At 42.0% G+C, this 27,765-nt stretch overlaps 2 protein-coding genes across 4 annotated transcripts; one reads left to right on the top strand and one right to left on the bottom strand.

Annotated features, from left to right (window-relative positions):
- Window positions 1-300: 300 nt before the first annotated feature.
- mia2 (MIA SH3 domain ER export factor 2) lies at window positions 301-11,579 on the bottom strand. Of its 3 annotated transcripts, none has more exons than XM_083924655.1 (23): window positions 11,396-11,579; window positions 9,987-10,118; window positions 9,814-9,835; window positions 9,535-9,623; window positions 9,301-9,372; window positions 8,469-8,579; window positions 8,252-8,323; window positions 8,035-8,139; window positions 7,709-7,831; window positions 7,303-7,488; window positions 7,115-7,205; window positions 6,927-6,994; window positions 6,760-6,830; window positions 6,568-6,669; window positions 6,364-6,460; window positions 6,110-6,177; window positions 5,292-5,377; window positions 5,059-5,172; window positions 4,032-4,238; window positions 2,357-2,491; window positions 2,117-2,169; window positions 1,840-2,035; window positions 301-1,550 (listed from the first exon to the last, which is right to left on the bottom strand). In XM_083924655.1, the coding sequence occupies exons 1-23, from the start codon at window positions 11,495-11,497 to the stop codon at window positions 1,336-1,338; spliced, it is 2,517 nt and encodes an 838-aa protein (XP_083780781.1). In that variant the 5' UTR covers window positions 11,498-11,579; the 3' UTR covers window positions 301-1,335. The 3 variants fall into 3 exon arrangements, with proteins under 3 accessions (XP_083780781.1, XP_083780782.1, XP_083780783.1); XM_083924656.1 differs by having other exon boundaries at window positions 4,080-4,238; XM_083924657.1 differs by lacking the exon at window positions 4,032-4,238.
- Window positions 11,580-23,229: 11,650 nt separating this feature from the next.
- Window positions 23,230-27,527, top strand: gemin2 (gem (nuclear organelle) associated protein 2). The gene is made up of 10 exons (XM_083924658.1): window positions 23,230-23,476; window positions 24,660-24,744; window positions 25,016-25,105; window positions 25,228-25,287; window positions 25,493-25,609; window positions 25,823-25,867; window positions 25,966-26,034; window positions 26,424-26,534; window positions 26,819-26,877; window positions 27,156-27,527. Exons 1-10 carry the CDS (start codon window positions 23,355-23,357, stop codon window positions 27,193-27,195), a joined length of 798 nt encoding a protein of 265 aa, XP_083780784.1. The 5' UTR covers window positions 23,230-23,354; the 3' UTR covers window positions 27,196-27,527.
- The last annotated feature ends 238 nt before the right edge of the window (window positions 27,528-27,765 follow it).

Here is a 27,765-nt window from a genome sequence, read left to right as displayed (position 1 = left end):
TGCAAATTTATTTTCTAGATTTTTCTAGACTTTGTTCACCTTCAAACTAAAAATATTTAAATGTATAAGAGTTTGGTGAGGTAGTTCATCATAATAACAAATGAATGTGACCGTACAAACAAGGCTACAATAACAAAATATTTTCAGTTATAGAAAAGACCCCTGTTGCCTCCTGATGATTTTGGTCCAAGCAAAGCAAAATGGGCATTAATACATTAGTGAAATACGGAGACATTGACAATTTAACAGTCTTTATTTATCTATTAATAATCACTTTTTACAAAATTCACATGGGTGTCATCTTTCTGTCTTCCAGTCGGTCCATTTAATCCACCGCTCTGTGACTGCCAGGATGAGTCACAGCTTACTTTGACAAAATACAAGCGGCTACTATAAGCCACTTTATTCACGCTTAGGCCATGTGCAAGTCACTGAAACATAATCCAAAGCACTGTTTACTTGCTGTTGTCTGAAATAAAAGCTTTGCTGATGAAGGCATTATTCTAAAGGGAAGCCGGTGAAATTCACTGATGGACTTTTTTTAAGAAACTGTCTCATTTGAGCTCTGAGGAATATTTAGAGGTTAAGATCCTCTCAATTCAGTCGCAGACATAACAAGACCTGACGTGATCTGATTTAAGTGTAGTCGAATCCACGTCGACATCAACGCAGATGCCAAATAGCTACATTTTTAAAAATTATGGTGACAATAGCAAGAGCGTTGGTATGATAAAATATATTGTATTAGGCCTTTAAAAAAAAATCACAATTAATTTAAATATCACTTGTTGTGCCCGTCAGGATGAAATGTTGACTGATGCCAAACCTAAAACATGCCACATAACACACGTACAGCCTTACTACATGCACACATTTCAGCCTAAGTGCCATTAAAAACCTTTCTGACATTGTCAAACGAACAAGCAGCTGTTTCTGGTTCACATGGCAACATTCCAACCGTGCAGATTAAGCTGCCTGTGAAGTCATATGACAACATATTCGCTGTCACTGTGGCTGCACGACAGGAACTACCTTCACAGGGAATGTAGCCGGATGATGCGAGAGTAAGAGAAAGGAAAAAAGGCAAGTGACAGGGCAGAAGAGAGAGAGGAGAGAAGCGAGGAGGTGAACAGAACAGAAGCAGACAGACAGCAATAAAGGCCGATGGTTCCCGCTGCACTAACACTCTTCATTAAATACATCCTTCTGGTTAATATGTAGATGTTAGAGAAAATAGAACGATGGAAATCCGCAACGAATCATCTACCTCAGAGTTCAACTTTAACCAGAAACGCGTCGTGTTGCAGTTCGAGTGGAAAAAAAACCTTGTCAGGCTCAAATGGCGTCTTCCGGCGAGGGTGTGTGCTCCTCTGGCGACTGGCTGTGCGGTTGGGAGGGGAGGGACTGCTGAGGAGGGAGAGGACCCATGGGAGGATGTGGGTGGCCGTCTGACAGTGGGGGCCTCATGGGGGGAGCGAAGTGAGGATGAGGAGGTCCACCGGGAGGGAAACGAGGAGGGAACATCATCCCTGGAGGTGGGGGGGCCCACACTGGAGAAAGAGGAAATGGAAAGAGTTCTGGTTTAACTCGATGACATTGATTAGTTTCATCAATATCTTCTTTTAAATCTTTTCTTAAGACTCTTAACTTATGATCTTTTTTGTAACTATTTATATTATTGTATATTGTTATATCTTACGTTCTGGATATTCTTTCTTTTATCATGTTTTTTTCATAAAGCACTTTGTAACTTGATTTGAACGGTGCTATATAAATCAAATTCCTATTATTCAGAGAAAATATGGTACTAAAAAGTTGAAGGTAGGTATGACTGCTTACTAGGCATCATGGGAGGGCCCCCAGGTCCCCTTGGAGGGTAGAAATCAGGAGGTGGAGGTCCATAGGGGGCTCTACGAGGAAAGGGACCGTCCATGGGGCCCATTGGGCCCATCGGTCCCATCATGGGTCCAGGAGGGGGTGGGCCCCCCATCCTTGGATCAGCTTCAGGGGGAGTCCTTCGATCACCAGGGCCACTCTAATGACACAGGTGCAGACAGGTTACAGATGCTGGAGCACAGATCCAAACACATCAAACACGCATGAATCCAGCTCTTACCTCTCTGTGTTCCTGATCACCAGGCCCATGGCTGTTTTCTCTGTAGGAGCCATCTGCATTAAAAAAATGAATAAAGGAAATGAACCATAATGAACTGAATGTTTTCATGTGTGTTTTGTTTGTGTTGCACATTAAGGCTCACATATTTACAGTGCAAAAGAGTTAAATATTGCAGGACAGTACGGAGATGAGAACATATTGTAGGAGTGACGAGCCGCCATGCAGATCACAGTGACTCACCTGCCAGGTCTGCAGGGTGGGGGGGTCCAGGGGGGAGACCCCTAGGATGGAGAGAGCCAGGAGGAGGCAAAAGACCCATAGCCCCTGGAGGAGGTCTCCTGAACATCGGACCTCCTGGTTCTGGGAACATATAGCCTGAGAGGCAGACACAGTGAGAGAGAAAGAATACACTAAGATGTGTGAAGTAAATAATATCAACAGCTCTTTACAAAGCTGTAAATAAGTCAAACAAAGCTCTAATCTGCAGTGTCATGTTGGTAGTATCAGAGGTTGCGTCCCCTCTCGGTATCTGTGATCTGTTTAACGCCTTTATCACATAGAAAACTGTAGTTTCCAGTGTCATAAGTCAAAATGCCTTGAACACATGCACTGTCAACATGCATTTAGCATGCACATGCACACTATATCACTGACTGTCGGTCAAACACAGGTGCAACTGATAACCTTTATAATGGCCGAGTCCATTTGAATTCATGTTATGAGCTGTGAAAAAGACCTTTTGAGTTCCCAACAGTGTGCAGGCACAATACAGCAATGCCTTTAGAACATACATGAAATATTGGGCCTGAGCCAAATCCAGGTACACATGTATAAATAATGTGTATGACTAATTGAACAATGACTATGAAGAATGGAGAAATGAGTCTTGAATACAGGAGAAATGCAGCAGTGCCACTACAGAGGGCATAAGAAAGGAAATGTTCCTCGCTCCGGTCTGAAGTCTGGTTCTCACTTCGATACACAAGAGCAGGAATAGAACCGTTTCATCACACGTCAGTGCTAGTATTTTAGTTTTTTCTTATGATAATTTGAGGAGTTTTTCTTCTACCGTTCACATTTGCGCAACTGCTCTTTGCACCTAACTGGTGGCAGCAGTGAAACAGCGCAGCAGATGAAGAGTCTGAGCCCATGTTTCTTTTTAGGTCACCTTTAGTGGGCTTTTTTTCCCCCAACAATGGACCACAGTTAAATACAGACACAATAGAATGTATTATACACATCACAATACAGCTCTTTTAAACAGTTGTATTATTGCATCCTCATCAAGTGGAAATGCTGGTGAAATCCTCTTGAGGAGTTTTAACTCTTGGCCACTTACCTGCTTTGTTTTGGGGCAAACTATGAAACACATTATTTTATTACAACATGATCTAAATCGGGCATAACCGTGGCCTGGACCCGGACCAAATGACCGTTCTGTCTGGACCCTTGACCTCTGATCCAATTGACTGTTTACCATGCGCAGACAGTTTGCTCGGGAGATGTGAGAGAGATGACAGCAATGAGAGCAACTTCCCCCTGGTCTTAACCAAGTAGCTCTACACACCTTGATCATGTCTGGATTCGGGAGTCAACTCTCTCCACTATGGACATTATAAAAAGTCAGTACGGTTCCAGGCTCACAGATGAGCACCTACATACTTATTTATCTCTTTTATCTAGAAAACTCTGTCTTGTTTTCATTTACTTGAAATGTAGGTCTTAAATTCATTGTGCTATGACTAAGTCTGTTTATGGTAAAGATAGCCTTAGAGACAGGCACTATCACACAGTTTAAGACGTTATGAGGTCTGGCCCTTCGCTGGGAGGAACTTTAGTAATTGGACCTCTTAACTGAATAACCCTGATCTTAACTGTAATCCTTGCTATGTTCAGAGGCAGGCTAACGACCTACCAGACATTACTGATTCACTCCATGTCTGTCTGTCTCTCTCGCACGCACCTGGATGTCCAAGGGGCCCAGGGGGTCCAGGAGGTCCTGGTGGGGGGCCCCTGCGATCTCTCTCCCATGTTGGAGAGATAGAGCCACTGTCTGAATGAGGACCTCCACTCCGCTCCGTCTCAATGTGGCCACCTGGGGGCTCCGTTGGACCACGAGACACTGTGGAGGAAAGAACCGGAGGAAAGAGACGGTACGAGGGAAAAGAGGGAGGAAAGGAGAGATAGCGTGAGAGAGAAAAAGAGAGGAGAAGAGAGAAAGAAAGAAGCAGTACCAACCGGCCGCAGACAAAAATAGACAATTAGGTCAGAAAGAGTGTGATTGCAAGACAGAGACTAAAGTTTTGTGATTTAAGATTTATCATCACATTGCACTGTTTTCCCCATCAACTTTCAGGAGTGCTAACAGCATGCCAGCATACAGACCATGCTACTATGGCATCTACAGATGATCATGCTACAAGCAGCGGGAAATCTCCAACATGCTGCAAGTGTTTGTTGTGGTGACTTTGGGAGACTGAGTTAGCAAATATCTTATACAGAAGGACAGCTGTACTTCAAATAACTATAACATTAGAAGACATTAAGAGAATGTCCTGAACCAAAGAATGACGACAACTATTAATGTTCGTACTGTAGTGGTTGTGTGTTGTTGTTTTTTTAAGAATTTTTTTTGCCAGTTTTCAAGCCTTTATACAGTAGGACAGACAGGAAATGGGGTGAGAGAGAGAGGGGGGGAGACATGCAGCAAAGGGCCACAGGTTGGAGTCGAACCCGCGGCCCCTGCCTCGAGGACCTTCAGCCCCTTTTCATGGGGCGGCTGCTGTAACGATTGAGCCACCGGCCGCCCCGTGGTTGTGTTTTTAATGCATCATTCTAGGGGGTCTTATCTGGTTTGGTGTACAGCTGCAGCTGTCTCTCTATATATGGTATGTGGATTTCTGCGTGTGTGTGTGTGTGTGTGTGTGTGTGTGTGTGTGTACCTCGAGGAGACAGTCTAGCAGGTGGTCCATCCATTAATGTAGGAGGAGACAGAAAAGCTCTGTTTTCAGATGCAGGTCGACCCAGAGGAGAGGGACCGTACGGTGACCTTTCAGCTGGACGTTAAGGATAGAACAATGAGTGCAGAGTTAAATTAATCTCTGCTGTCGATTAGCCACAGCATATGATGTTATCTGAATAATGCATGTTTTGGTTTGTGCGTGTGTGTCCTAACCTCTGAAAGGCAGGGGTCTAGCCAGGCTGTTCAAGGCGTAGGGATCTTTGTCGAGAGTGTCGAGTTTGAACTGTGTGTCTGTCAGCCTGTAAACGAACACAACTGGGGTCAACACATGACAAACATTTTCTGGTAATTTGTACAGTATATAAAGATAAATTGTATTTATATGCTTTTCTGTAAACTCAAAGATGGTTTACAAAACAGAAAGAAAAACACAAACAAAAAACAAAAACAGACATTCAAGCACAATGAATGGCGATTTTTTAATTCACCTTAACCTTTTGTTAAAGGTATAAAATGTAGTTTTTCTGCACTGAAATGTCTAAAAACAACAAGACCAGTTATATATTTTGTTGAGTTGTGTACTAACATTATCCTAAACGCTCCAACAACGTTCCAACCAGAGTAATCTGTCATTTTATTCTAGGTCGTATCCCTTTGTGTGCGCGTCAACATTGTGGTTGTCTGCCAGAAGTTGTCACACTCTTTATCCAAATTTAGCCAACATATTTTTACAATACACTTTTTAAATCTTAACCGGATGAAAGATCATTAGTAACAAGGCGCCTGGATCTTAAGTTATCAGAGAAACAAGCTGAGCAAACGTTAGCAGCAGTTCAGCTCACAGCCCCTCTCGGGATGTCCCGTGTCCTCGGAACAGCATGGTAGAAACTTCTTTAATCAGCATTTTTATCGGTTTTAATCACCTGGTGTATTTGTTTTGGAGCGGAGAAGACCTCTGCGGATAATCCGGCCCTAGCAGCCATGAATTACTTATTGTGCGCTTAACTGAAGTTCAGTCAGTGTGTGCTTACTTCTGTCTGAAGAGGGCGTTCTCTCTCCTGATGTCTGCCAGCTCTCTGTCTGCTGCTCGGGCTGCCAGCTTTAAAATCAAGACAAAATCAGTAACATGACATATGTACATAAATACAGTCAAGACAGTGCTTGACTACACCGTAAACATAAAGTCATTTGAATACAGCACTCATAACATCGTAGATTACGAGACTCTAGAGACACACAACATAGATCTACATTTATTTGCATGATTTTGAGGTGTTTTACTAACCCAGTTATTGTGCGCCTTCTTCTCATGTGCTGATATTTGCGTCTGGTAAGACTGTTTGGTTTTCTCCAGCTCTTCCTCCATCTCTGCTGCTCGTTGTCTGAAGAAAAAAGGGGATGTACGGGTGAGACTCTGAAGGTGTCTCGGTGCACGAGAGGCTCACTGTGCACATTGCATCCTGTCAGTGTGTCGGGTGATAGCGGCTACCTATAGTTGGTGAGTTCCTCCATGGCCAATGCGATGTTTTTGTCGGCTTTATTTAACTTCTCTTCCTTCTGCATGCGCTCCTTCTCCTCCACCGTCAGCAGCCTGCAGACGCGCACAATCATCAACATCCTGTACGAATACTACAGCTTTGCTCTTCCAACTTCTCCGCACATGCATCCTTGTGTCTGTTACCTGTGTAGCTTGAGCTCGTTCTCCTGGTACATTTCTGTCATAATCTGAAGTTTCTGTTGTAATCTTTGGACCTGTACATGTTAAGAAGAGAAATTAACCTAAAAGAGAATGAATAAGAACAAAAACAAAATAAAATATCACACTGATACATAGTTTTGGGCAGCTACCTGATCTGAGTACTGTTCACTTTCTGACTGCAGAGATACTTTCTCATTATCCAGCTCCTTAATGCTCACTAGAGGGAAAAACAAAAACACACACTCAGATGTTATTTGTTGTGCAGATTATATACATTACTATTCAACCTCTGATTTGTTTGCATTCTTACTGACTCAAGTAAAGCAAAACAACTCACTTTGCAGGTCTTCCTTAGCTTTGACTTCATCGTTCAGTTTGGCAAATAATCTGTCTTTGTCTTCATCTACTGACTTGAGGTCTGCATTCAGCTACACACACATATAAAAACAACGTGTTTTTAGCTCTCCAGTCTCCACACCTCAATGTCATTATCACTGCGTGTTTGTGTTCATTTTGGTCAATTACCTTAGCGGCATAGATAAGTTTCTGGACTTTCTGGAGATGGCTTTGTGTGTCCACAATGTCTCCTCTTCCATTCTCCTCTCCTCTCCCTGCTGTACCGTTGGACGCCTCCTTCTCTCCCCCTTCCTCACCTTCCTCCGCCAAGTCTGAATCCCAGCCTTTCATGCTCAGCAGCCGGTCTGTCAAGGACTGGGAGCATACACATATTTCTGTGTCATATCTCCCTTTTTTTTAAACAATATGGGACCTTTAAGTTGATCTCAGTTTATGCTCTTCTTCTGTGGTAGTTCTGGAGTTTTTCCATTGTTGTAAATATGACTTTTAATAGAAAATGTGTAAAGAAGTATATTAGAAGAAACCACCTACAATATACAATTTAAATATATATCAATGCTAGAACCAACCATACCGTTATACGCTCATCCTTGTTGGCCACATCCTGCAGCATCCCGCTGTGGGCGACCTCACACCTGCTCATCTCCGCCTCCAGCTCACTCACTCTTTCTGCCCATCCCTCCACCTGTTGCCTCAACTGCACAAAGAAAGAGACGGAACAAGGTGGAATAGAGACGAAAATGGGAGGACAAAGATTTTCAGCTATTTTGTTGAATAGAGGACTGAAATGAAGGACTGAATGCAACAAACGGACTAAGCAGGACTTTAGAAACTTTCATTTCAGCCATGTAAAAGCAGAACCACCTCACTTGCATAGCAAATTGTAAGTGTGTGTCCTACCTGAGCGTTGCTCTCCTGTAGCAGTGTGTTTTCCTCTCCAGATGTTTCTAGATTCCTCTGTAGTCTGTCACTGTTCATATTGTATACTTTCAGAGTGGTTTGTGCCTAGAGACAATTATATAGCAACAATGTGAAACATGGAGATACAGAGCAGAGGGAGAAAAGACGAGACAACAAAGAGTGAAGGTGCAGAGAGGAGAGGTTTAGGTAATGGTACCTGCTCTTCCTTGGACTGCATGTCTTTGGTTTCTTCTTCTAATGTTTTCATGCTATCTTCAAGTGCTGCTATCTGGAGGGATAACCCAAAAACATTGACCCACTCCATCAATATAACACTGGCAATGGATTCCCGTTCCTATTAAAAAATGTTTGTTTTTTAATAACAATTGTCGATGTTACAGTTCGATACTATGGATAGTGGTGTGTGCTCCTACCCTCCTTTCTTGCTCTGTCCTGTGATCTCTCTGCTGGTCCAGTTGATCCTTAAGTTGTTCAAGATCCCTATCCAGCTCCCTTTTAGCATGTCCCAACTGTCTGGCTTTGACCTGTGGGAAGCAAGACGACAAGATGTGTTCAAGTGAGAGCAAAAGAGTGAGAGAGTTTGGAGTGAACATAAAAAGAGTCAGATCAGTGTCAAAATGTGCAGTTCAAATTTAGATTTTCTTTAACCACAAAACAGCTATAATCGATATTTTTATAATAATGTATGGAACGACACATGACAATGTGAAAGAGGTCCCTCGTAGTGATGAGCCTACAGATCATGTATCTATATCTTATGTAGATGCAGCTCCCCTTGGCTGTACAGAGCTCTATAGTGAGTTCCAGCTCATTGTTCAGCTGTTCGGTCAGGTCACTGCTCTTATAGTGCTGTTTTCAGCCACAGTGGGAAGCTGTTTCCAGCAAAAAGTGTGTGATATCAACATAAAAGCATATGACAATGTTGCGTTCATAACTGAAATGATATAGTCAGGCCAATTAGGGAAAATGCAAACACAATAAAATCCCTAAAAAGAATCTCAGTAGCTTTTTGGGGTAAACCATTTAAATCGTACCATGGATTTAAAAGATGACAATCTGACTTAAGTTAAATCTTATGAACAACAAAAGACATTAGGCTGGGTTAAATGCTCAGGGATCTCACTTCAGGACACTTCGTCATGCGGAAAGGAGGAGCCGGGGAGCAAAGGATGACCACTCTACCTCTTCACCCAACACTTCAACGTGTCTTAATCTCCCTTAAGTTATTTTTTCTCTCTGCCTTACCTCGAGATGTTCTGTCCTTTGAGTTTGGGCCAAGATACCACTGTCCCTCAGTGAGTTCTCCAGGTCATCATACTGCAAGTGGAAACATGAGGAAATAAATCTAGGTAAATGTGGGTAAGACTCGTGCGAGCCATGACAAAAATGAAATGGAAACATGCTGTAAGAATTTGGCCTCAGCTGAAAACAGGCCCTGCCTCTAGTCAGTCATCAGTCAGCATTGGCACCAGTACCCACCTCTTGTTGACATGTGCTGAGAGTCTGAAGGACGCTACACTTCTCATCCAGCAGCTGTGCAACCTGCTCGGCCATCCACCGCTCTTTACCTGAAAACAGGGAATACAAAGCTTATAACATACTGAAATTATCTTTCAGTTATTTCAGACATATTTCTGCTCAATGGGTTAATATACAGTGGACAGAGAGATGATTACTGGCAGTGATTAGTGATTCATTAGTTCTGTTTCTGTCAAGTCATTAAAATGTAAAATTAAGGGATAAGTAGTGAGAATTTACCTCGATACATTCTGCTCTTGACCTGTGAAGAAATGATAGTAAGACGATGATGAACAAGTTAATAAATGGAACAAATGTGGTCTCTGTGTCTGAATCAACAGTACCACTACAAATTCATATAACTGCATATAAAATCTTTGTGGTGATGCGTATACACATGGCTGTGTACTCACAGAGCTGTAAAATCTACAGGTGAACAACAGCATTGTCACCAGCCCCACCAGACTGGAGAAGATGACTGGTTCCCATGGCACCCCGTACAAGTCTGGCCCGGGTCTGATGTCATCAGGCAGTGACGATACAACCTGAAGGAAGAGGAGAGATCTGTCTATTTTGGGAGTTGGATTTAATGAACACGTGTGTGATCCTTGTAACAACAACAAGTCCGGGAACAACATTTGGTTCACTGTATTTAACTAAGTGGATTGTACACAATGGAATAAGTGTTGTGGACATAAGGATCGTCTTCTCGGTGCGGCCCTGCAAACTAGTTCAGATCAACTGCAGTGAATGCAATTTTAAACTTTAGAGATGGTTTCATGCAACTCCACAAAACAGCTGTTGCTCTAGTAGGTAGGGAGATGCTCCTTCTAAAAGCAGCCAAACAACTAGATTATTTCGTTTTATTTTATTCCTCACTAAGACCAGAAACGTTGATCATATCACTTCAGTTCTCAGATCTTTACACTGGGGTCCTGTCTGTCAAAGAAATGATTTTAAAATGCTTCTGTAGGTTTAAAAAGCACTGAATGGTTTAGGACCAAAAAACATTTAAGATACAAACACGTCTGAAACATCATCTTAACCCTCCTGTTATCATTGGGGTCAATTTGACCCCATTCAATAATTAACATCTCTAAATAAATGGTTGAGATCATTTTATTTTGCTTCATATTAAATAACTTTTCCTAATTTAAGGGGACAACCGGGGAAACCTAAAATTGACATGATTATATTTTGAATTGTCCTGTACACATACTTGTCGCATCGGTGTTCCTTTGGGTCAATTTGACTTAATCATTGCTATTTTATATCTATTTTACAATAAAAGATATTTAGAAATGTTTGAAATTGTTTGTTTTTCATGACATCAAATTGACCTTTGTAAGTAATACATGCTGCTGTCCTTGATCATGGAAATAACACAAAATAATACTTACAAAAACACACCAACAAATAAACCTTAATCCAACTTAAGGTCAATCGGTTAGATATTGTATTTCAATCACGTTATACTGTAGGTATTCTGGATGTATACGAAGGTATTTGAGGTGCTGTATTTAATTTAAAATGCTATTTAGGTAGTCAACAAACACACATAGAGTACCTGACACAAAAACTCGAGTAACAACTTTGATTATGATGATTTTCTGGATGTTGAAATTGCTCAGTCAGTCGTGACAGCTGGTTAAATCCACTTGCACGACACACAGGGAGTTAAACGTGAGCTGTACACAATTTAAACACGTACTCAGCAACAACACTGAGCCGTTTTAGACTGGTTCACAGTCGGTTACGTTATATGTATGTCAGCTGTGTGTGCTAGTTAGGACATGCTAACGAAACCTGCCACATAACGTACATCCTTCACTTTCTCCACGGCGATACTGTAGTAAGCCTCCGCCGTCGACTGGAAGTCCACCGCTTTGCTGGCCAACACGTCGCTTGCCGTATGTTCCGCCATTTCTGAATTATCTCATTTGGTTATAATTGTAGTAATATATGTCATTTAAAAACTGACATTAGGGCACAGATATGACACCATCAACCGGGCTAGCGGCGATTTCACATCCTATTCACAACACCGACCCTTAAAACGTCAAATCACGTCATAGGGGTGGACTAGTGTTGGGTTTTCTTTAAAACTCCTAGTCACGGTTTTAACTACACTGATATTGCTTTACAAATATAATAATAACGCATTTATAACACATATGAATGATAAAAAAGTATGTATGCATTAGTTTAAGCACTCACTGGCTCATGTGGTTTATGCCAACACCCCCGCCAGTGTAAGTGGTTCACTCCCAACGTCACCAATTGTAAAATGCCACACTGGCACATCGGAGCACTTTTAAAGTGACACCAAATTAAACAGGTGTCAATGCACTTTAATGGGGAACTGTCAATGTCAATGTTTGATCACATCCAGAATAACTTACATGATTATTTCAAACTTAACACATAATATTGTTACACCAAAGTCATTTTGTTTTCTAAAGCAGGTTACGACCATGTGTCACCTGTGTTGAGTTACGGCGGCAGGGTAATAGCCATAACAAGCTGGTCTAAGTAGGACAAAGGCTACGTGGAAGGTTGCTTGACCAAAATATTTCAAAAGGTACTCACCGACCGGGACTCATTTTCCTCCATTTGTAACTGGAGAATCACTGTTCCTCTCAATCTTAAAACATTTGAAACGGTTTGTATTTTGCCAGCTGGCTCTAGTGTGTAATAGACCCACCAACACCCAGGAATGTGAGTGATGGGGAGGGAGCCGAGCCAGTTTGACAGCTGATACTGTGGGCATGGCTGAGTGTTAGATCAACATGTCACCATCACAAGTTCAGTGTCTTAAAGAACCACACTCCACAGTATGTTGACACTGAAAGAAAAGCTGTATAGACCCCTGCAGGTGGGTCAGAGGGCCCAAAGATGCCCTTTACACAGCGTATGCAAATGTATTCAACTACTGTAAGCCCACCACGACAGTTTTAGATTGTTTAAATGTAGTTCTCCATTGATTTTTTTGTTTAAATTGTTACGCTATGCCTTTAATGCACTATTTGTACTATAATAAAACACCTCTCTCAGCCACATTTATGTTGTCTCTGCGTCGTATGTAAGGATTTTAGGAACAGACCTGACTCTTATGTCTTTGACCCTTTAGCGATGATTTAACCTACATTCTGCTTTCATGGATTAAAGTCCTCAGGTAAATCTTACCTGTACAGTAAGCCATACGAGGAGCTCCCTCACTGCATGAACATGAGTGGTTGAGTCTTCGGTGATTTGATGAACAAAGTCCAGAATTTGCTTCATTACCCCTGGAATTAGAGTCACACACATAATGGAAATTAAACTAAGATTTCCACCTTTGACACGATGATATATTAACTGCTCGTTAACGCAAATTTCTAATCAGCCAATCACATGGCAGCAACCACATGCATTTAGGCATGTAGACAAGGTGAAGACGATGTGCTGATGCAGTTCAAAGCAGCATCAGAACGGGGAAGAAAGGTGATTGAAGTGACTTTGAACGTGGCATGGTTGTTGGTGCCACACGGGCTGCTCTGAGGATTTCACAAACTGCTGATCTACTGGGATTTTCACGCACAACCATCTCTAGGGTTTACAGAGAATGGTCCCAAAAAGAGAAAAGATCCAGTGAGCGGCAGTTCTCTGGGCGCAAATGCCTCGTTGATGCCAGAGGTCAGAGGAGAAACAGTAAGTCAAATATCCGCATGTTACTACAGAGGAATGCAGGAGAGCATCTGTGAATGCACAACACCACCTACTTTCTAGCAGAGAGGGAACAGCAGCAGAAGACCACACTGACACTTTACGAAGCACCAGGTGTGCCTAATAAAGTGGCACTCAACCCACAGCTTTTGTCTTTAGAGGTCCCATATTACACTCACAATTTTCAGGCTCCTGCTGTTATTTGGGGTTTCTAATAAAGTCTTTACATGGTTTCATGTTCAAAAAACACATTGTTTTCCTCATACTGTCCGTCTGAATATACCTGTATTCACCCTCTGTCTGAAGAGCTCCGTTTTAGCACCTGTCTCTTTAAGACCCCCTCTAGAAAAAGTCCAGTCTGCTCTGATTGGTCAGTGTTTCCAGGTCTTCCACACCTGGGGTCTCAGTGTCTCTGCGCAATCATTGCAGCCGGGAAATGACTGTAACTGCACTTTCTACCTATATATAGTATAGTTGTGACGTCACAACTGTACAGAAGTCCTGACGGCTCATTTAAGGAGACAGTAATACAGGCTGCGTGCATTTCTCTGTGAACCTCAGGCTGCTTTAAAATTAAAATATCATGTAAATCTCACTTTATGGGATTTGTAAATAATGTTCGGGCCATTACGGTTCCAGGTTGTGTGTTCACAGGAATGCACTGTAGCTCTCCTCCTCGTACCGTGTTTCCTAATATTTCTGAATCATCTTTCAATCCTTAACTAAAGGACACATGAGTCATCCGTACCTTCCAGTGGCTGTGGTGATCCTGGCTGAATATGAGAAAGGGACTCTTCACCTCTTTCCCCCTTCTCTCCCTTTGTCTCATCCTCAGTCACCCTCTCTATTCCCGTGCCTCCACTCAGTCGTCCATCTTTGTCTTTATCCCCCATCCATTCACGAGTGTTGTCATCCATTTCCTGGTCTTTGCTGTGAGCTGAACAGGAGTCACCAACACAGCTGGCCTCAGCTGTATTCAACATGGAAACACACGCACTCTGATTGAGATCACTGCAAGTCAAACCCGCACCAACATTAGAATATTGAATTAATTAATGATTTTTGAGGCCTTGTAGACACACTGTAGCATACTTTGATGGTTTGTGTTACTGATGTCGGATTCACCTGTGTTGAAAGCCTCCCTCACGCTTCCCAACAGCATTTCTAGCTTCTGAAGTGCGATGAGCGTTCTGGTCTTTTCTTTGTCCTCCTGTGGTGCGTCTGCGAGCCTCGAGCTAGGAGCGACCAGCGTCTCCCTGTGATGACGCAGAAGTCTTTCTATATCCAGCACTATGGATTCGTCGTGATCGGGGTCATCGCTCATGCTTTCCGAGCTTCCTAAAATGTAATCCAAAAACTGCAGCTTGTGTCGCCCAAAGAGCTCCATCAAAATAGCCGTCTCGTCGGCGCTCATGTGGGCGAGGAGGTTCTTGTAATGCTTGGAGAGGGTTTTTGTTTGGAGGGGGCTTTCTGTAGGGTGGGAATAGGTCTGCGTTGGGGACGGAGATGCTGTCTGGGTCTCTGTAAAGGGAGGAGGAGGAGGGGGCTCTGGGTGTGACAGGGTGACGGGAGAGTCTGTGTGCAAATCCTGCTCGTGAACCTGACTTGAATCAGTGGTTGAATCCACTTCTTGTTCAGGAGCTGGGGAGGTTTGTGCCTGGGATGTCTCGCCTGTGTCAGAATCCAAAACTGGGGCAGATTCTGAGGTTCCCTCGGTTTGGGTGACGGGCGTCTGGCTGAAATAGCTAAAGGCGTTTTTGAAAAGGCCGAACGCTCCTCCACCTCCGCTCTCTGCCGTGTCCTTATTCAGAGCATCAGACGGAGCGCTTTGTCCAAACTGCCCCTCAACGGGGTCACTGGGCAAAACTGAAACCTCCACTCCGTCCTCTGTCCTGAATTCAGAAACCGTATTAGAACAGTCTGTTTTCATCCCGGCATGATTGAAAAAGTCGATCTCCCTGTCGACTTTCTCATTACTGCTGGTTTCAATGGCTCCAGTCTTGGTTTTATCCTCCTTGTCTTCCTGGCTGGGAACCAGCTGATCATCTTTGTCCTCAGCTGTCCGGTCGTGTGATAGTTGATTAGGAAGGCTGTTTTGGCCGCTCTCACCTGAGTCGTCGTTTTTCTCTTCCCTCCCCTCATCGGCCTGAACATCCTCATGTCTCTCTGTGCCTTCTGTTACCATCGGACTCACTTTTTGCTTCCCTCTCTCCACTGCCTCTTCATCTTTTTTGCTCAACCTATTTGCAGAATCTTTTCCATCTCTGCCCCTCACTAATCCGTCTTCACTGGCTGGAGGATAAAGCTCATTTGGACATTTAAGGCTCCCCTCTTCCTCTTTGCTCCTCCTCTTGCCCTCCACATTCTCTGTCTCCTGCTTTCCCTCGGCCTGCTCCTCTTTCATTTCATCCTGCTCCTCTTCCACCTCCTCTTTTTCTTCTTCCGTCTGTCTCTTTTCAGGCGGTGTGGACGTTTGAGAGAACCCAGGTTCCGAGCTGCTCTCGTCTCGTGTCTCTTTCTCGTTGCTCTCTGACTCTGGACTCTGGTCGGTGTTTTCCACCTCTTCCTCTTTTAACTCCTCTATCTCCTGCTGCTTCTCCTCTTCCTTTAACTCCTCTTTTATGTCCTCTATCTTACCCTCGTCTCCATTTAACTCCTCATCCTCCCTGTGCTTTTCCTCTTCCTTCTCATCCGTCAACTCCTGTTTCAGCTCTTCTTTTATCTCCTCCACCTCCTCCTGTTTCCCCTCTTTTTTTATCTCCTCCACCTCCTCTTGTTCCCTCTCTTCTTTTATCTCCTCCATCTCCTCTAGTTTCCCCTCTTCTTTTATCTCCACCATCTCCTCTTGTTCCCCCTCTTCTTTTATCTCCTCCACCTCTAGTTTCCCCTCTTCTTTTATCTCCTCCACCTCTAGTTTCCCCTCTTCTTTTATCTCCTCCACCTCTAGTTTCCCCTCTTCTTTTATCTCCTCCAACTCTCGTTTCCCCTCTTCTTTTATCTCCTCCACCTCCTCTCGTTTCCCCTCTTCATTTATCTCCTCCATCTCCTCTTGTTCCCCCTCTTCTTTTATCTCCTCCATCTCTAGTGTTCCCTCTTCTTTTATCTCCTCCACCTCTTGTTTCCCCTCTTCTTTTATCTCCTCCAGTTCCCCCTCTTCTTTTATCTCCTCCACCTCTAGTTTCCCCTCTTCTTTCAGCTCCTCCACCTCCTCGTGTTCCGCCTCTTCTTTTATCTCCTCCATCTCCTCCTGTCTCCCCTCTTCTTTTATCTCCTCCGCCTCCTCTTGTTTCCCCTCTTCTTTTATCTCCCCCACCTCCTCCTGTTTCTCTTCTATTGCCTTCACTTCCTCCGTTTTCCCCCCTTCCTTTATCACCTTCACTTCATGTTGTTTCTCCCCTTCATTTAACTCTACTTCCTGTTGTTTCCTCTCTTCCTTTATCTCCTTAATGTCCTGCTGTTTCTCCTCCTCCTCTAAATCTTCTATCTCGCCCTGTTTTTCCTCTTCCTCAGTCTCATCACCGTCACTTTGTGTGGCCTCCTGTTGCACATGTGGAGACACATCTGCATGTGTGGAGTCCCGATCTGCACTGTTTACCGTCTGTGTTGTGCTCTCACTAATGGAAGACATTACTCTGTCCTCCTCTGAGGCTTTTTCATACATAATGTCCCCACTTCTATTGGAAGAACGGGATGATCCAAACTCCTGAGAGCTGCCTTCAACAGCGTACACCTCCCCCTCCTGCCCTGCCTCGGCCTGATGGGTCTCTACTTTTGTGTGATTGTCAATCCCAGCGTCATCCTCACCGGAGATGGCTTCATTTCTCTCCTCGGCCGCACCTGGTAATAAGAAAGACTTACTCTTTCCACCGCTCGTTCCCACCCCCCCGCTGATTTGACTCTGTTCTGCTGACTCATCAGTCGTGGACATTTCTCTGTGAAGTACATCCGTCTCTGAATTGTTCCCCATTTGAATCATATCAGTGGATTCGTCTGTGTTATCAGTCTGATTCGGGAAAGCGTCCTCTGTTTTGTCCTCAGCCTCGCCCACAGATTGTCCCATGGAGATCAAATTTAAATCCACAGAACTCAAGTCAGGTCCTAAGTCGATGTCAGATTTTGACAAAAGATCTTGTTCAGTTTCAGCCTTGATTTCTTCTTCTCCTGGATCCATGTTATTATCCTCATTCTCGGTTTCTATTGATTTGGGCGTCTGATGATCTTTACCCTCCATGCTTACCATTGTCTTGGATTCTGCATGTTCAGGTAAGACTGTATCTTCTGAAGTATGTATATCTTTATTATTACTGTCAGCGTTGACTCTGATCTCTGCATTTTGGTCTTCTGGAGTTTCTTCCACCTTTGAGTCATCGCTAGTCTCCTTTCTCACCTCCTCTGTCAGCGCAGGTTGAGATTCACTGTTATCCACATCCTCTGCGCCTGCTGATTCTTCTAAGGTTTTGTCCTCTTCCGTCTCCTTGAACCCACTTCCTGTACTCTCATCAACTTCCCCTTTGCCTTCCCTGAAACCTAAAATGTCCCCGATCCCCATCCCCAACCAAGAACCAGATGCTGGCGGTTCTGCGTCCTCCTGGCCTGTCTCCTTGCCCTCTCTTTCAGGTGTCGTCTGCCCTGACCCCTGATTGGTCAGGCCAAACCCCAGCGTGCTTGACAGTCCGTTTCCTAGCCAATCCAATGTTCCCATCTCTTTCTTCTCCTCCTCCACGTGTAATTGGCTGCCTTCTAGGTCCAGAGACATCCTCCTACTCCTGAATGTCTCGACTTGTTCTTTTTCTTCCTCGCGTTCTCTTTCTTCATCTTGCGCCTTTTCCGCAGAACGATCCGTTTCTTTCCGTCCCCCGAAGCCGAGCCACCCGGTCATAGTTGAAGTGAAAGAATCAGCAGTTTCCCTGTCTTCTTCGTCATTACTTTTCATGGCATCATCGGGTTTTCCTTCTCCTCCCAACCCCAGCCATCCTGTCACTGAAGAAGCGACAGAAGCTTCGGTCTTCATCTCTTCTCTCGTCTCCCTTTTCTCTCCCTCGGCTGAAGGTGCAGTTTCTTCCTCTTTAGCCAGACCTAACCATCCTGTCATTGAAGAACCGAGCCAGGGAGAGGGGGCAGACCCACCTTGTTCCTTCAGAGCCGTAGGTGTCTCCCGTGCTTCATCGTGAGTCCCAGCAGCAGCTTCAGCATTGGTGTTTTTGTGTCGGTCCTCTTCTGTCGATGCGCTGTCAGCTTCCTGTCTTGAAATTGGAGATTCTGTTGAGACATCTGCAGGAATTTCAGCATTTGTGTCATAGGTGTATTGAGTGGTTTGGGTGAGTTTGGGGTCCTGGTTTTGGTTTTTCCAATCATCATCATCATCACCATCATCCTCACCACTGTCCAGATGACTGGAGTCAATGGGGTAACCCAACTCATCCATACAGAAGAAATCATATTTCTGAATGAAGAGACAGGAAGTTAGGGCACTTTAATAATAAGAACAACAACAAGTAATCTAGAGGTAGATATGATAATGCTCTATACCAGGGTCCTGTGATAACAATAATATATTATTCTTATTTATAATAATATAATATAGTATTATATGTTTACATATTGCACTACAATTAGACCTCTTATTCGTGTGTATTTATTTTTTAGGTATCTTTTATATTGTATTTCTATATGTGTGTAATGCTGCTGTTACACTGCAATTTAAAGTATTTCTATTCTATTCTATTCTATTCTATAACTGTTAACAGGTAATAACCGCCTTATAAGTCATTATAAGATGCATATTTACATTAATATGTGTTAATAAGATTATATAAATGTTAATAATAGCATCATAAACACATTTATTGTTAGATAAGCACTTCTAAGAAATGCACGATTATGCATTTATTGGCATTAACTATGCTTTTTGCAGCCGGATCTAAAGGAAGAACAACGCCTCGTTAATAACTCCTTTATTATAATAGTTACTGCTAATAAATGCATAATAATAATAGATTTTAATAAATGTAAATAAATGTGTTTATGAAGCTATTATTACCACTAATATAGTCTCATAAGCACATAATCATGTTAATAAGCATCTTATAAGGACTTATGAAGCCCCTATTATCTATTCACTAATGCTTATTATAAGAACTTTGGTAGAAAGCGTTACTGGTAAGTACTTTACCATATACTGGTTCACTATCTCTTCTATTTATTTACAATCACCTGTTATTTATTATTAAAGAGTATGTTTTTTTTCTGAGCCTCTATATATTTACCTGTGTCTCCACTACTTTCTCCACAGTCACGTAAACCTGCTCCTCTTTCACGGCATCCTTTGGGAAATAGCCAAAGTGTTTGTCAATCTGAAATCAAAAGGAAGCAGAATTATGGAAGTATAGAAGGAAGGAGCGCACAACCATCAAGAGGGGAGGAAATGCAGATGATGAAGCAGATTTTTCTAACTTCTTTTAAGGGTTTCCTTTGTTTTTGAGCCTTTTTGAGTGTCAGCCATGATTACTATTGTTTAAGCAGGTGTCTCAAACTGATCCAGTAAAGGGCTGCTGTGGCTGCAGGTTTTCATTCCAACCAAGCAAGAACACACCTGACTCGACTTATTCAACCAGCTGAATCGCCTTCACACAGTTGCATTTGTTGGATCAGGTGTGTTCTTGCTTGGTTGGAATGAAAACCAGCAGCCACAGCGGCTCTTTACTGGATCAGTTTGAGACACCTGTTTATAGCAAAGTCATGCAAAACAATCATGATGTTGTCAACAGCTTTAATCCCTTTAAAAAAAAACTATTTATTATGAGCCTGATTTTACCATAGCCAACAAAGACATGTTATAAGAACTCAATTCTTAAGAAAGAAAGAATTCAATATGGTACATGGAAAAACAATATTTGGCTGAATTTTGCTGCTGTTATTTTAAAATCCTGACACATTTTCTTAGCTAAGGGTTTGGTGTCAGATTTAACTGTAATCTTATATTCCCTTATACTGACAATTTCACATTTTCAGCACAACTACTCACACTCCATCCAAACAATTAAACATGTTTCTCCAGACTTAAGCATTTTTGTGCTTCAGCTGTGCATTTGTTTTAAACACTCTCAGCCTTTGCTTCAGCCAACAGCTACTTAAAGCATTCGTGGGTGATTTTAAATCAAAAATCACTTTGTCGAATGGTTCATCTTAAGCAATAATAAATGAATGAATGCATTTTGGTTATACATTATAAGGGACATAACAATTGCATCTGACAAAAACATTATCATGCATGTTTACATCACTCAATTTCATACATTATAGTTCTTGCAATCAATTACCAAAAGGAATAACCTGAAGTCCAAGGCTTATTTTTGCCTTTCCTATATACATTACGTAAGATAAGCCACAATATCAGCAATACGGTAGAGAAAAAAATGAATGAATTGTTATGTCCGCGAAAAGCAGATGAGTTCTTATACGTGGATCATTGATAACAAAAAAAAGGACAAGTATACTGTCTCTCAGTCTTGTGTGTTTAATGTGTTTAGGTACAATGTTAACCTAACTTAGCTAATCAGTGGTGAGAGCCTAAAGTGTCTGTATTATAATCAGGACTAATCTCTTTAACCTGAAATGAGGGACTTTTTTGAATACGTTATTCATTATATTCTGCATCTGCATACTATGACAGCCAGTGGTACATGCTTCCATTCCCACACGTCGCTCAACTTGATTCACAAAAAAAGATGCCATGACTGTCAACTTGTACGTCTTAATCATTTTGTTTCAGTTGCTGTAGGTAGAGCCAGTTAATTTTAGCCAGTTAATGTTGCTGCAGTAGCTGCAAGCAACAACAAAAAGCCATACTTTTAAGCGTAGTGAGACATTTTGCTCTGCATTAAAGAGAGAGAGAGAGAGAGAGAGAGAGAGAGAGAGAGAGAGAGAGAGAGAGAGAGAGAGAGAGAGAGAGTGAGACAAAGACATTGAAAGAGTAGGAGACATCACACTCACAGTGCCCGCCCAGAGGTCCTCTCTCTTGCCCGTCAGTTTGTGGTAAACAAAAATGGTGTCTCCCTGACTGAAGCTCAGGTAACGGCAGTCCTTACCACGGTGGTCCCTGGTGGCCTGCACTCTGCTCATCAGGCCTACACACACACACACACACACACACACACACACACACACACACACACACTCACACACACACACACACACACACACACACACACACACACACACACACACACGTGTACAAAGACACACAGACATAAAGAGGAAATGGATGAATGGATTAAAGGTATAAATGAAAAAGGAAAAACAGATTATCATCATAAAGAAAGCTTTGAAGACAGGCGCATTTACACACAAACTAATTGTATACCATAAACTAGGATTACACTGTATATTAGCAACTTACTTTCACACTCAGAATCCCCACAGATCTTGTAGTCAGACAGTAATCCCAGATTTAGGTGAGGTAAAATCACAAAAACTACGCCTGCACCCCACAGGAGTTTGTAAGCCTGTGAAACCACCATTGTTGTTGTTTTAACAGCAGTGAATCAAGAGAAAATGTCCATAATAATAACTCCAGAATAACTCCAGCCAGTTGTGCTGGCAAGTGGACATTGCCTCTAAGCTGTGGCTGTCATGAAGACTCAATAGCAAATGAGAGCGTTGAGATAAGATATAAGGCTAGCATGAGGATAATCATTAACACACAAGAGCGGCCTGCAAAAAAGAACATTATCTGGGCACTGGTCAAAGGTTTTTATTTGAATTTATTTGAGTTCAATATCAGAGATGGACTTCTATTATTCAGATTTCACAGTGAAATAAAACAAACAAATATGGCGGCCTGGTTTGGCAGGCTATGTGGTGGACTTTTTGTGGACTTCAGCCCTCATTCAACAGCGCGTGCTGCTTTTATTTATATATTTATTTGGGTATTGAAAAGATTCAGTATAAAAATTGCTTTCTATGTTCCAGATTTAAACACAATAGGCTACCAAAAATGTATTTCTAAATGTAGAAATCATAATAACATACATTCAAATGTACAAAGACAGTAAAACATAGAAAAAGAAATGAAGAATAACAAAAACAAAAAGGTATAGGGTCTGCTAAATTAAAGGAGGAAATCTGAAACGCCTAAATAAGGGTATTGTATAAATGTTTTTATTTAATTTCGGATGAACATGATTATAATACCTCCTCAGAAGGCAGATTCACACTAAAAGTGAAAACAAACAGAGCAAAAAGTACTGTAGTATATAGAGCTATGATCATACAAGAAAGTAGTAAAAATAGATTCAAAATATGACTTTAAAAACATCTCCTAAGATCTATCGGATGCTGCCACTCCCATCAAGATGTATAATCATTAAAGATTGTTTATATTTATTTATGTTTATGTTTGTCTGACCGTCATAGATACATGTCATGTTTATCTATATATGTTTATCTCTACATCTGTGAATAATTTCGGTCGTGTGTCGTGTGCCTTAGTGTCAATTTAAAATATTTAAAATATAATGTATATATTGTTCCTGTTATTCTTATATTTTATATTTGTTCTACAATGTATTGTTTCTTATTGATACTTCTTCTGTGTGCTATACACTTTGCAGATAATGGAGATTCCAAAAAATCTAATCAAATCTAATAATTATAATTTTTATTATTATTATTAATTTTTTTTTTAAGTTTTCCATAGTGGTCAATATAATTTAAAATCTGAATCTTCAAAAATATAAAAGGCGGGTATAGTGTTAAGCCAAATCATGTTATGGATAAAGTATTTTGCTTAGATAATGATCAAATTAATCATATTTTAGATAATTTAATTGTAAAAAAAAAAATAGAAATAAGTCCATCGTCCATAATTCACTTTTGTCACCATGACAACCAAAAGCCTCCGCGCACAAAGATGACGCCGTCACTCCGCGCTTCCAATCAAGATGGCGTCCTAGTTTGTGAGCGGTTGGTTGATAAAGTCAGTGTTTTGGTAGAAAGTGGACGCTTCTTTTGCACTCGGCAGAACTTTATCTTTACCTCGTATGTTTTGGTAGAAGTCAGCTTACAGTTGCTCCGACATGAAGTCTGACGTGGAGGAGTTAATGCCGAGGCTGCTGCCCGTTGAGTTTGGAGCCAGTGCGGAGGAGCTGGACCTGAAGGGACCTCCGAGAAACCCCCGCGAATACCTCCGACAAGTCCAGTGAGTTTTAACCTTAAACTGTTCCCTGGTTCCCGTTTGGTCAGTGTGTGTTTCTGTTGGGAACTACCGTGTATTACACTGATGCTGCCTGTGGGAATAGTGTAAATATGGTGGATAGTAGAGGACTCATCAGCTAGGTTCATGTACCAAAGTCAGAAAGTCGAAGTTTCAGGGTTCGGACAGGTGCTTGAAGTCCTTGAAAATGCCTGAATTTTAATGTTGAATTTTGGATAAAGTGCTTGTAAATTGTATCTGCATTGCACTGGGGGGGCAGTAGCTCAGACCATAGGTGAATTGGCTGGGAACCGTAGGGTCGCTGGTTCAAGTCCCTGTGTGGACCATGTATGGAGCGTAAACTGGTGGCTGGAGAGGTGCCAGTTCATCTCCTGGGCACTGCCGAGGTGCTGTTGAGCAAGGCACCGAACCCCCAACTAGGGCGCCGGTCACTGGCAGCCCCCTGCTCTGACATCTCTCCTTAATTGCATGTATAGGTCCTGTCTGTCTGTGTGTGTGTTTCGGGTCTGTGTGTGTAACATGATTAATAATAAGAGTGAAAAAACTCTATTTCCCTGTTGCGGGATAAATAAAGTAATTCTTCCTCTTCTATTCGTAAAAAATATGTAACTTATCACAGCCCTAAGGTGCTAGAAAACCCTGAAAGTGCTTGAATTTGACCTTAAATCAGGTGTATGATCCATGAACCCTGGATTTTACTATGACAGCCAGTGTTACATGCTTCCATTCCCACACGTCACTCAACTTGATTCACAAAAAAAGATGCCACGACTGTCGACTTGTACGTCTTAATTCTCTTTTTTCAGTTGCTGTAGGTAGAGCCAGTTAATTCTAGCCAGTCAATGCTGCTGCAGTAGTTGCAAGCAACAACAAAAAGCCATACTTTTAGGCGGAGTGAGACATTTTGTTGCCTCTCTGTCCTGAGCCAATAGGAACTGCTCACTTTTTTAAAAATGACCTGTGCATGACCAGTCTCCGATCACTGCTACATCGTCTAAAGTCTGAAAACAGAGCCAAACGGAGGTGCAGAAGTCCAGATTTTATGATGAACACTCATCTCATCTTCAACCGCATCTCATCTCATCCACCAAACTATTGTGGATTTTATTTTGAAAATAAACTGCCTACCCCAGGTTTAATACGCTTGAATGATGGATCTTTTCACCAGGTTGGAGGCATCACTGTGTCCAGAGGTGGTGGTTGCTCAGATTGACCCCAAGAAACTGAAGAAGAAACAAACAATTAATGCCTCTGTGAGTAAATGTTCTCTGAGTCATGTCATTTCAAAAGAATGCATAAACATACAGTGCGGTGTTCGCCTTTTGGTGCATTTTATACGGTTTATTTTAGGTGAAGATTAAAGAAAAAACCTTAATCATCAGTTTCAGTATTCAAGAATCCAATCACCGGCCTGCTTACGTAAAATATACAGTAAATGAGCTACAAGAGACACATGGATGATGCTGGCATGTATGAGAAACGTGTCATTTATTCCTCCACTTGTCTAAAGTGTCTGTGTTTCAGGTGGCAGGTTGCCATGCCGCTCCAGTGGGTTTCTCCCCCAGCCTCAGTTGGCAGCAGCACCAAGTTGGGAACTTCTCAGATGTCAGGCAGGTAAAATAAAACAAATGAAACCACTTACAGGTCTTTTTCTTTTTGTAATTAAGCCAGTCTACCACATGTACATTACACTTGACCCAAACCACTGTTAGAAACCTGACATTGTTCCATTTCAGAGCATCACAAAGAACAGGAATCACTGGAGCAGCCACACTCTGGACGACAATGTAGTGATGGTGAGGAGTTGGCATGGTTTCAAAGTTCATTCAATAGTTAAAAGTGTAAATGTCTTCCTATTACATTTGAGGTTCCATATATTTCTGAATCTTAAGCAGAATGCTAATCACCAGAAATGTAATATCGATATACATATAAGACAGGATAAACTGAGTAGGAGATTTTGTATTTGTTAAAAATGTATATTTTATGTGTGTCCTACAGCCAAAGTTCACAGATGAGGAGGGCTGGATGAAATTTAGTTTGGGAGAGACGGTCTATCTGGGCACTTCGTCCTGCCACACAGACGCTGAACCAGAGGCAGCACTGGATTATAGCAAGGTTGTATGATTGCGTCTGTGCGATGAAAAGGATAAAGACTGATTCATTGAACTAATTGTTGTTTAGTTGACGGATTTAAAACTTAAAATCCTGACCTGCTTTTAAGTTTTAAAATGTGTTATCAGGTGTTGTTGATGAATGTATAAAGGTTTGTTTTAATTATATAAGAGCATGTAATATGATATAATAATCGAAGCATGTGTCTTTGCTCAGGTGGGCTTCCCTCCCTTCCTCACTATAGTCAGCAGACTGAACCAGGTAAGTAGCCTCCTCAGTGACACACTTAGCTCGCACTCTGAACCAGTTCCTCAGCCTGATTATTACTTCTGCTTTGTTCCCTCTGTGTGTGTCTACAGTCCACAGTGCTGATGGTGTTGGAAATTCTAATCTGTTGGTTCGAGGAACACGAGTTCGTTCCACAGTTGGTGAGTTTAGTTTATTAAGCCACTCCACATTTTTCAATCACACATTGTTTTCAATATAATGACTGGAACGGGTTTACACACAGAGCATGATGACAAAAATGATTAAAATATATATATATATATTTGACCCTTAGTGTGGCATTGGTGATAAACAGGATGTTGGCATGTTGAGCAAAAGGGGATACAACCACACTGTGCACCTGCTTATTTCTTCCAACCAAGATAAAACATCAATAAGCCCTTTTGTCTTCTGACCACCCAATGTTTAGCTGGTCCATCTATTGTTTTCCACATTTGGGATATCAAAGGTAATGTTTCACTCTCACTGAGTAATTGTGAACGTGTTTGGTTTCTTGTGTGTCTACATATCACTTGTTTGTTTGTCATAGGGTCGCTGGTTGTATGCTCTGTTGGCCTGCCTGGAGAAGCCTCTGCTGCCCGAAGCCCACTCGTGCATCCGACAGCTGGCCAGGAGATGCGCTCAGCTCCGCAGCACATTGGTATGATTCAGTTTGTACCACTGTGTCCTCCAGCCTGTGTGACTCTACTATCACCGCCCTCTGTGTAATACTACCAATGTTTGTTTGCTGTACTGTAGTTGTGCCATCATAACCGTAAAGAAGTCCCGACGGTTCGTGTAAAGCCAGTCTCCGATTACGGGCTGTGTGTATTTCTCTGTAGAGATTGAGCGATTTGATACTTTCACAGTATTTATACAGCACCTCAACCTGCATTATGATAATAAAGACTGTTTGCTTATGTTTTTGCTTTTCTGATTCCACAGGAGAGTCAGGATGATGAGAAACTGCCAGCCCTCAACCTTCTCATCTGTCTTGTCGCCAGGTATCTAAAGTGCTGCTGAGTCCTGAGTGGTTTATTTTGGTCAGGTCACATAGCATTTTATATATCAGAGCTCTCTGCATGAGTGGTTGTATTCAATCCCAACACAAGGAGAGTAAGAGATTTGAGTTTGTGGTCCTAACTACCAATATCATATTTGTTTTGTGATTATACCTCCATATTGCAATTTGAATTATATATATTACTATGTCAGATATAACTTGCGTGCTAAACACTTCATGCATGCAGTTATGCCCATTTGTTTTTGTTGTTTTTTGCAGATACTTTGAGCAGAATGACCTGGCAGACCAGCCTGAGTGAACTGTTGACCAATATCAACAAGGCATTATGGAGGACTATGTTGTATGATGCAGCTTTCAGAGAGCAGGCTGTACAGTGACGCAGCAAGAAAACTATGGACAATTGAAGATGGAGACTCCGTAAATTCAGTGAAGAGCACTTAGCATTTCCAACAGTGTAAATGCCAATACAGGGAGATTGGGTGATTCTGCCACGGAAGTTGAGGACAGAACCGATGGGACTGGATCATGAACTCACAACCTGTATTCTTTCATCTGAAGTGATTTGGATCTGTGCTGATAAATTTGGACATACATGATGTTTATCACTCACTTTTTCTTTGGGAAAATGGTTCTGAGGTTTATGTATGTGCTGGAGTTTTTCTATTAAAACAATTTATAGGATGTTTGGACACTTTTGGTTATTGTATAATATTATTATACAAGTGTTACACCCCTTACAAGTATAGTTGCCAATGTGTCATTTAGCTTGAAAAGTGCAAGGCAATACACTGGAGATCAGAACTTGGGAACAAATTATTAATACTTGATTTATCTGAATTATTATTTTTTTAGTGTTCTGAATTTTAAA

Source organism: Echiichthys vipera (genome assembly GCF_963691815.1).
Source record: "Echiichthys vipera genome assembly, chromosome: 12".
NCBI classification, from domain to species: Eukaryota; Metazoa; Chordata; class Actinopteri; order Perciformes; family Trachinidae; genus Echiichthys; species Echiichthys vipera.
The sequence above is the reverse complement of the archived record's forward strand: the minus strand, read 5'-3'. Positions and strand labels throughout refer to the sequence as shown.